Here is a 9,993-nt window from a genome sequence, read left to right as displayed (position 1 = left end):
TGGCTAGTTTTATTAGGAGTAAAGGACTGCAGCTGCACCAAAAAAGAAGAAAAAAAAGTCCCTAAACCACAGTTTGGTGAAAGGATGTGGGAAGGCCTTGTTTAACCTCCATTTTCTTTTTTTCCAGGATTGCTCTAGTTATTTAGCCACTCAAATTGTGAGCTCTTTTAGCTCTGTTTTCAGCTTCGTCTCCAGCGCATTCACAGTTGTCGCATCATAAGTCTTTGGAGATGTTAGTACTTGTTCTGCGCTGCTCAGTCGCACTCTGCTACATTACACTGCATTACCTGAGTGAGGTTGGCCCCTCCACCTTCTTCAAATCAGACAAAATTGGTGTCAAACGTTGTGCTACGTTTGTGCAGCAAAATTTTTTGTTTGTGCTGCTATGATTTTAAAGATATAAAGAAATGTTCCTAGAAGTCATCAAAGGTCAACCAGCCCCCCCCCCCTTCTTCAAATCTGACGAAATGGGTGTCAATTAACTCAACTACATTTGTGCTGCTTTGGCTTTGAAGATATTAATGAAAGGTTAAAAGTCAAAAGGTCAACCAAGTTCTCCACTTTTATGAAATCAAACAAAATTGGTGAACAGGAATTTAGCTTCTTATGATATTAAGAATATTAATAAATATTCAAAGTGTCAATGATAAAATTGAGTTTATTTAATATTGAGGCAAAATGGCAAATTATTTAAATTCAGTAATTTAATGTGCACTAAATATTGTCACAATAATGGCAAATGGGGATCCTAACAAGCAAACAAACAAACTAAATGTGCCCAAAGGTATGTTGTATTTTGCTATGGTTACATTGAAATTCTTTTAGATGTATATATATATATACGTATATATATATATATATATATATATATATATATATATATATATATATATATACGTATATATATATATGCCCTGCGACAGACTGGCGACCTGTCCAGGGTGTACCCCGCCTCTCGCCCGGAACGTAGCTGGAGATAGGCGCCAGCAACCCTCCCGACCCCATTAGGGACAAGGGTGAACAGACAATGGATGGATGGATGGATATATATATATATATATATATATATATATATATATATATATATATTTTTTTTTTAAATCCTATCCATTTTTATTGTGTTTGCTTGACAACCCATTGGTAGGAATAAAAGAAGGATGGAGAGTTAAAGGGAGGGAAGCCTAGAAAGGAAGGAATAAAGGAAAGAAGGAAGGAAGAAACAATTACATGTGAAATTTTTTGATTTCCATTGCCATAAGTGCCATATTTTGTTTCTCTGCTAGTGTAGTGACCCATTAAGATAACCGTTAATGCTCTCTTCATCACAACCTCGTTTGAACTGCACAGCATGAACTAAGCAGATTGATAACTGCTGGGTAAAGTCATTGTTTGTTAAATAAATTGTCAAAATAAAAATGCAGCAGGATGTCTCCACTATACATATCGTCACAAATTGTACATATAACAGTAGAAAGGTGTGGAGAATTGCTGAGTTGGTGGCGTCTGTCTGTATATAGTCTCAATCTTAGCAGCACAACATAATTGTTTTCCTGCAGTCTAGCCACAACACTGTGCACATACAAAAATCCTGACTTCGAACAGCTACTTTGTTAACACTCCTGAAGCCAGTGCAGTGTAGGTACCACAGAGAAGAGGGCGACTGAGGTTGGCGTCTCCAGAATAAGCTATGACTAGCTTGGCTTTCTGTTCAGGGTCTGGGTCAGGGCAATCTTTCAAAAACAGGGTGCGACTTTGAAATGTTTTGTGTTTTAGAATGTTCAAATAATTATTTTTTTTTTCACCTAAAGGAGGTCCACAGCTTGAGTTGGCTTCTTTATCCCACAAATACACACAGTAGTGTTACAGTTTTCTACAAGGGATTTTTGAACCATGTAAACTCTCTTTTTTTCCGTATCTTGACATGTTCCTGGTCACTTAGTAGAAATATTGACACGTCTTAATGTCTTTTCCCCCAACCCCTCTTTTCTGAATGTGAACTGTTAATCTTTTTATTCAACATCCCTCTGGACAATTTTCTTGTGATTAAAGGTGCTTTTGATCCTGGTTAATGTGCCTGAAGAAGAAGAAAGTTTTGCCGCACAAACTGCTGTTTTTTTTTTTTGTCCCCCCCCTCCAACACCGAATGTAGAAACAAGAGTTTCACAAGCACGCATGTCATTGTCCTGAAATTTGACCAGCAAAAACAATAAAAAAATAAATTTTAAGTTTGTGACCTGATCTGGACTTTTACTGCAGTTGCTTTCAAGAATGTCAAAGACGAACTCAGTTGTGTGTTTCGGAAGTTGTTTGTGTGTCTCTTGGTGTTCAGTCACATTAACCAACGGATTCAAAAACTTTACTGTCAATCATGATCCAGATTTTTGCGGAAATATTTCAAAGTGATCTCGTGTGTTCAAAATCAACAACATGTATGTCTCTCAGACTTTTATCTGTAATCTGAGGATGACTGACCTGTCATTTAGCCATAACATTGCAAATACTAAAAAAAAGGAAGAATACACGTCACAGGTTAGGATACGTCTTGTGGTAGTGATCCCCGACCTACTGATTTTCTTTCACACAAGCTCAACTGTAAATAATAACACTCCAAAAAAAATGCAATAAACCTTTTTATTGCACTCAAACAGGGAGGCAAGCTACTGTGAGGGTCAGGCGAAGTGTCTCCAATAATGAAACCCTGTATAGCTCATCTGAATCAGGTGCTGTTGTTCTTCAGTTCTTTTCCGACTCCTTCTCTCTTGATTCTTTTGCTCCGTGCTGTTTTAAACAAGTCATTCTTTTTGACATTGTCAGGTTAAAGACAAAAAGAAACTGTATCTGTTTCACGCTGATCTCAATGCTTCAGAATATAGCGTTTCGAGTAAAAGTCAAAATTAATGCAAATGAAAACAGAACAAAACAAACACAAAAAAATATAAAAAAAATATTGAAAGCTGTTACTGTAAACACAACATTTTAAAGGAACTGTGTATGTACAAATAGTATATGTATGTGATTGAAAATAAAGAAAACCTTTGATCTTGGACTATGGTTGATTTTTTGTTCTTTAATTTAAGTCTTTCAAATGAAAAGTAGACGAGTATCGCGAATGTTGTCTGGCAGAATGAGTACGGTAGTCTCCTAAACTGTTATTGCAGAATAAATACACAAAGCAAAGCAATTTTATTACTTAGTCTTCTAGTGTTCGCTTATTAAGTTAGGATAACCAAAAATGTTTATTTCTTTATTTCTGAGAGCCAATTTTAATTATGTGTAAATATCCACAGAAAAGAAACACCAACCCTGTTTTACCATGGAATGAAAAGCTACTCAGAGAAGAAGAATCCACCAAGTCAAAAACAACATAACAAAACAAGATACAGTTGCAAAGGCACACAAGGATAAAGACCTTAATTTAACAACGGGTCTTGCAGCTAAAATAAAATTTTTGGACCAGATTTGCCATCGCCACATTTGGAGGAACCATTGAAATAAAGGGTTGTAAACATCATGCTGTGTGCATTTTACAAAATAGATGGCATTGTGAGAAAAGTACATTTTGTGGAAAAAACATCAAGGTGTTCTGGATTAACTGGGTTTTGAAATGGACAATGACCCTAAGCGTACAACTAAATTACTTATAAAATGTCATGATGTCTGGTTATGGATGGTGAGGATGGAAGCAGAGAACCCAGGATGAGGTGCAAATGATAATTTTAATGTAGGAAGTGTACAGAAATCCAGCCAGTACAGAGAGCAGAGGCAAGTAGCTCAGAATCTGGTAGCAACTGGTAATAGTACACAAACGGAAACGACGACAAACGACAAGGACCTGATCGGGAAACAGACACAGGTGGGTATAAATAAGCCGGGAAGGTAAACAGGGGAAACAGGACACAGCTGGGATCAATTAAGGGGTGGACGACACAGGAACGAAATAAACACAGAAAACCCAAATTCTTACATAAGGTGGCTTAAGGACAACAAAATCCATATTTAGAGCGTAAGTAAGTCGGGCTGCAGACCTAACTCAGTTACACCAGTTTTGACTGGAGGAATACGACAAGATTTTCAATAGCATACACCTGCAGACTCCACTTTGAAACCTAACACCACTATAGGACCTCACAGTTTGAAAACCCCTTTCAGGTTCCTGTATGTTGTCACTTCTAGTTCAGATCTGGTTGCAGACGTAGCCTCAAGGAAGTTAGCAGACAAGTTTCCATGCTGTCTCCTGGGATTCCTGGAAACCACAATATAGTGTAGAATTATTAGAAGGATGACATACAATCATTTTCACTTCCTCAGCATCAACAGTGCTGCTTTGGTGATTAGCAAACATAATGGGGTACCAATATTTACATTAGAAATTAGTTTTCAGTTTGGGCATAATATCATCAAGGCTAGTGCAACAACTGTAATATGGTTTAGGAAAAACACCTTGGAATGAAATAGACATATTGATTCACATTACCCTTGAGGGTATGAAGGATTTGTGGGAAATAGAGTATGGTGAGAAAATATTATTTTTTACTATGTACAATCTTTACATACATTTGTATTATTATTTGCTTCAATCCCTCATGTAAAAATCTAAGAAGAATCTATTTTACCGTTCCCAATTTTCAGGATTACTTGATATTTTCAGGGACAATTGATTATCCAAACAGACACAGATACTTGAGCAAGGTGGCTGCTTCAACCACTCAGAAGTAAAGAATACTGTATGTTTTTCATAAACAGGCCCACTCAAATAGAGGTGAACCAAAAATAATAAACAGCTGTTGACAAAGAGACAAATGCTACCACTGAACAAAAAAAAAACATTGTTTATTTCTGTTTTTCAACACGGGCAACTCTTCAGGGACATAATTATTGGAATGAGAATGCTAAATAGTTTTCAGTATTAATGTTTAGTTAATTAAATTCAGTATACTTATGTAGAAAACTCTGCAGTATGGATCTGCGTATACATGCTGTATTAAAAAATCAAGAGGTAATAACAGCAGTAGTGCCTTTAGTGATGTCATCTGGGAGAGAATCACAGCTAGACAATTAAGCTCTGAGTCATTAAAAAAGTAGGTCAAAATAATACTTTAGTATTGGTGGTTAGTTTAAATGTAATAAATATGCTCCATGTGTTGCTTGATTAATAGTTCTGTAAATAGCTAATGTACTGTTTTGTTTTATTGGCAAAGTTACATCAAAATAACAATAATGTGTAAAAAATAACATCCCTTCCAGGATATTTATTTTGACATTTCTGCCCTTGTAACACACCCCCATTTTTCAAATTTTACTGCTGTCTTTATGACTCAAACAACTTTAAACATAAAGATAAGCTATAGCACAAAACATGTGAATCTGTTTTATAATCAACATAATAGCCAAGTAACACCCAACTCTGACTCTCCTAGTTATATACTACACAAAAAGTCAATTTATTCTCTGAAAAACACCCAGAAGTGACACAAGACTCACAGGAAATGCATTTTTATTTATAATGTCATGTTTTTTCAAGGTTCTTTTGAACATCAAGTATCACGTCTTGCATGAGTTTCAGTATCCGCCTTCACCGTAGTCCATTATCTGCTCTTTGCGTGGAATTCAGAGTGAGGTGGCACCATCAGCTGGGCTAAAGCCTATTTTTTCTATAATGTGTGAAGAGAGTTTAGAGTCACCTCTCTTTATTTGGTTGTCCATGGACTTTCTTTCTCTGTGCACACATTCCAGATGTCCTGCAATGACCAGCAGCAGGTTTAAAATGGGGAACAATCTCTGGTGGAGAAGCGTTAAGCGTGTTCATGACTCATACGACCGGACTTGTACCCATTAGCAAATCCACACCGTGTGTAGACATTTGGTTTGAAGCTACATACATACACTTGGTGAATAGAAAAGTCACTTGATGCATATTAAGTTATTGTACACAAACCCTCATGAACCTCATGAACCTCATGCACCTTCATGCGTTTGTCATCTGCCAGTAAATCTAACAGACGGGCTTTTAATGTCATCGGTGCTGACAAAATCCTTGCTGTAGTCAGATTTTTTTTTCACAGTTAAAAACAGCTGTGTTGGTAATTATCCAGATGCACTTTTTGTACTTGTTCTATAGGTTAGAATAAAAATCATCTGATGGGTGTTTATACAATCATATTTTACACATTTGAATTTCCACAAGAATTTGCTACATATCTCTTGAAGTGGAAAGGTATATTTTCTCCTCAAATTCTGTATTCTGGACAAATATTTGTTGCCTAAATCTCTGACAGTGCCAGTCAGATGTTTACACTCATTACGGGCGTACATCTTATATTAAGTGCGGGCCCTAATGATATTTTTACAGTGTTCTGTCACAAAGGTGGAATGATTATCTAGCAAGAAACTCTACTAGTGGATGTATAACTTTTAATTTTTTGTGACTTTCCTTCATACTATGTCAACATTATACATAAACGCTTCGAAATATACCGTCCACTATAAGCAACCACTGTAAGCAAGTTGAACATGGAGCATCATTTTATGTCCATCAGCACGATTTTGGCTTTGACAGAAGCTTGTTTTCTACAGAAAAATGTTAAAATTTTTAACATTTACTGAGGTTTGTTGGATAATCGTTCCACCATGAGGAAGGATTAATTCAAATCCACCAATTAAAGCCCTAAATGAATATGCCATGCCTCGTCAACGATGAGTGTACGTAAACTTCTAACTGGCATTGTATGCAACTGACCAATTGTGCCAGGCTTAAATTGCAATTTTAAAGCTACAAAACCTCCATTTGAACTGCTACCATGCCATTTAAACAACAATCAAAACCACAGTGCAGACTAACAAGTAGTGTGTTCAACATCTAAAAAATATTTACAGAAAGGTTCTATTTTTTTTGGTCATGAGTAAATATAACTACACAGAAGTACAAGCAAATACACAATATACTCACCAGTTTAACATGGTTTGCAGATTGACTGACAGAACATTCAGTACCAACTGGTGGAGACTGGACAAACATAGAAGTGCAAGGACAAAAACAATCCTGATATAAAACATATCACCATGACGACTTTGCTTAAATATCTTGAACATTTAAGTGACAGATTCAGTTACAAACATTTGCCTGCAGTCATCTGCATCGTTTCCCCCTATGTACATGAGCCCACACAGAATGACACAATAGGGCATGAATGAAATGAATAAAATTAGTGAGAACTATCACTTGATTATTTTTAGGTCCAAGGTTGAGGATATTATTATTTTTTTCCATGTTTTTTCACATTTTACATTCCCCACATAAAATGTACAGTTTACTGACACACTGATGAAGCTTTTCTTTATTCCACTTCCCAGTGTGAGTGAGCACCGCTGCAGTTTCTGAGAAGGTTAGAAAGTGTCCATGAGGTGTTTAAATAACGCTATGTACAAATATAATGTAAGCCTGACATCACTCCAGGTGATGACTGTATTTACACAAGTATCCCTTTTTTAGCTGTATACGCTTATTTAATATATATTTTTTATATAAAACAGGCCCAGATTTCCTCCAGTCAGCATCCTAATCCTGTCTCAAGTCCCATCAGCATTCACATCCATGAAATGGATAAATGAACCACAGTGTGCCGTTCACTGTATCCAGATGGCGTTGTTTCGGTCCGGTCGGCGGGCTTCTGTGGCTGTGCTGTTGCCAGTCGCCGTGAGGTCGCTGAACGTGGAGAAAAACTGCTCCATCTCTTTCTGCAGCATCTGGTTTCGCCGCTCAGCATCCTCCTTGGCCCGTTCAGCGTTACGCAGCTTGATTTCCACCATGGTGTACTTCTTCCTCTCTTGGTCCAGCTCCTCGTGTAGGCCCACCATCTCCGTCTCCAGCTCCAAGTTGCGCTGCTCCAAGCTGGAAGAAAAAAACAAAATAAAGCAAAAAAAAAAAACCATGAGGAGAAATTATAGTCGGACAATTTATCAACAAACCATCTCAGCACAGAACAATTTGTGGAAAAAGAAAGCGATCTACAACTTATTATTCTATTTTTCTTCATGAAATTAATTATCTATATATCAGGGCACTAATGGAAGAAAACTGTTAGAAATGGAATCTGCACCTTTTTATCCTGGCCTCATACTCTGTCTTCTGTTTGTGCATCTCCTGTTTCAGACTGGCCACCAGACTGTGCAGAGCACTGTGGTTCCCAGGTCCATTCCCAGTGGTGAAACCTTCACTGGTATCACTGCTGCTGGTGCCGCGACTGCTCCCTCCTGCTCCATCTCCGCTCCCTTCCCTGCTGCTGTTCCTCCCACCACCTCCTGTTTCTCCGCCCGTCTGCAGAGGCGCTCCCTCCTGAGCTGGTCCATCCAGGTCTTCGTATTGTCCGCTGTAGAAGTCCTGCTCGGGGCAGGTGGTGGTGGAGGAGCGGCAGGAGGTGGAGTTGTCAGGGAGGGAGATTTCACAGGAGGACGTGGACCAGGTGGCGCTGTCCACGCTCTGCTTGTCCTCGCAGCTGGTGTTCAGACATATGCTGGTGATCTGGTTCTGCAGGTTCTGATGGTTCAGTTGGACGTTGTCGTACGTGGACAGGCGGTTCTGATTGGTTGTTTGATCCCCGTTGTTGGAGACGTCACGCGTCTTGTTCTCCCGAAGTGCAACACAGCTGTTTTGTACCCAAAGACCATTGCGGCTGGTTGGACCTCCTGTGATCATATCAGACCCTGACATCCCCAGTCGAAAAGCACTTGTCCCATTCGCAGCAGGACTGCCTCCACTTGTCACACCGCTGGTGCCCATTTTTGTGCCCGGACCTTTAAGCGCCCCACTTCGACGCATGGGCAAACTACCACCTGCGGTCAGGTTCTGGGTCTTATCAAAATCTGCTGGGGGCGAGGAGCTGAAGGAACCATTAGTAACAATGCCACTACCTTTACTGAAAGCTGGGTTCTTCTTCACCATCAGGGGCGGACTACGGGTCATTTCAAAGCGTCCTGTGATAACTGTCCTCGGGCTCGCCGATCGTGGTGAGCTGGTGTTGTCTACTTGTTGGCGGTGCGACTGAGACTCGGTGTCCCAAACACACTGCCGCATCAGCTGCGTGTTGTTGTTCTCTGTATTCTGAGACAGGGCGCTGACAGCCGAGGTAGTTGTGGGGACTTGTCCCTTCAGCGGTTCAATGTTGTTGTTGTTAGCGAGTTCAAGTGCTGTCGGCTCGTCTTCATCTCTGGGGAACAGCACGTCATGGTGGCCAATCAAAACAGCCATGAGCTGCTGGACCAGGACAGTTCCTGGAAAAAAATGGGATCATAAATCATTATATAAAGGAAACACCATAACAGACAGTTTGGATGTTCTTAACACCGACCTTCCATGATTGTTACCGGATCCTCAATCGTTGGCCTTAAGATATTTGGCCCAAAGACCGTCGCCAAGTTCTGAACACTCATTTTATTCACTCCTGAGTATGACTGAACTTCATCAAGAAATCTATGAAAAACATAAACATATATATACAGACTTTTACCTGATAACCACTTCCAGTGGCTTAAATTTTATCTACTGTAACACATACCTGCAAATGTACTTGAGGAGGTTATAGTTTACTGGAGGTAAACTTTCCACAAGCCTTTTCAGTTCCTTCATACCCTGCAGGTTAGAGAAATTTTTCATGTTAAAATCTTAAAATTAAAAAAAAACCACAACTCTATATAAAACAAACAAAAACAGACAAAAAAAACTGTATGTGAAATGTAATTTATGATCAAACAGACGTCTCTTACTTAGCTAGTAGATGTGTATACCAAAGGTCTACTAGGTGTAAATATAGCAAAATATGATTTAACAAAGCATTGACTCAGGTTGCTTTACTTCCACAGGATAATGAAGAACTTTTGATAGTCTGCTGCATACAATCACAAGTGAAGACATTGAAGTTTGTGATTGTAACATCGCAGAAAGTGAAAACATTCAAGGAGTACGTTTGAAGTATATGTAGAACTTTTCCCCAGTTTATC

The 9,993-nt window shown here is 38.8% G+C and overlaps 1 protein-coding gene across 7 annotated transcripts in view; it reads right to left on the bottom strand.

The window, feature by feature from the left end:
- Window positions 1-5,477: 5,477 nt before the first annotated feature.
- Window positions 5,478-9,993, bottom strand: part of arhgap24 (Rho GTPase activating protein 24) — a 64,041-nt gene continuing 59,525 nt past the window's right edge. For all 7 annotated transcript variants that reach the window (XM_028025595.1, XM_028025594.1, XM_028025597.1 and 4 more), the window contains 4 exons: window positions 9,552-9,625; window positions 9,345-9,466; window positions 8,097-9,267; window positions 5,478-7,888 (listed from right to left, as the gene is read on the bottom strand). In XM_028025595.1, coding sequence (XP_027881396.1) covers window positions 7,624-7,888; window positions 8,097-9,267; window positions 9,345-9,466; window positions 9,552-9,625 — 1,632 coding nt within the window. In that variant the 3' untranslated portion in view covers window positions 5,478-7,623. The remainder of the gene's footprint in view (window positions 7,889-8,096; window positions 9,268-9,344; window positions 9,467-9,551; window positions 9,626-9,993) is intronic.

This window comes from Xiphophorus couchianus, chromosome 8 (assembly GCF_001444195.1).
Source record: "Xiphophorus couchianus chromosome 8, X_couchianus-1.0, whole genome shotgun sequence".
Classification (NCBI taxonomy): Eukaryota; Metazoa; Chordata; class Actinopteri; order Cyprinodontiformes; family Poeciliidae; genus Xiphophorus; species Xiphophorus couchianus.
The sequence above is the reverse complement of the archived record's forward strand: the minus strand, read 5'-3'. Positions and strand labels throughout refer to the sequence as shown.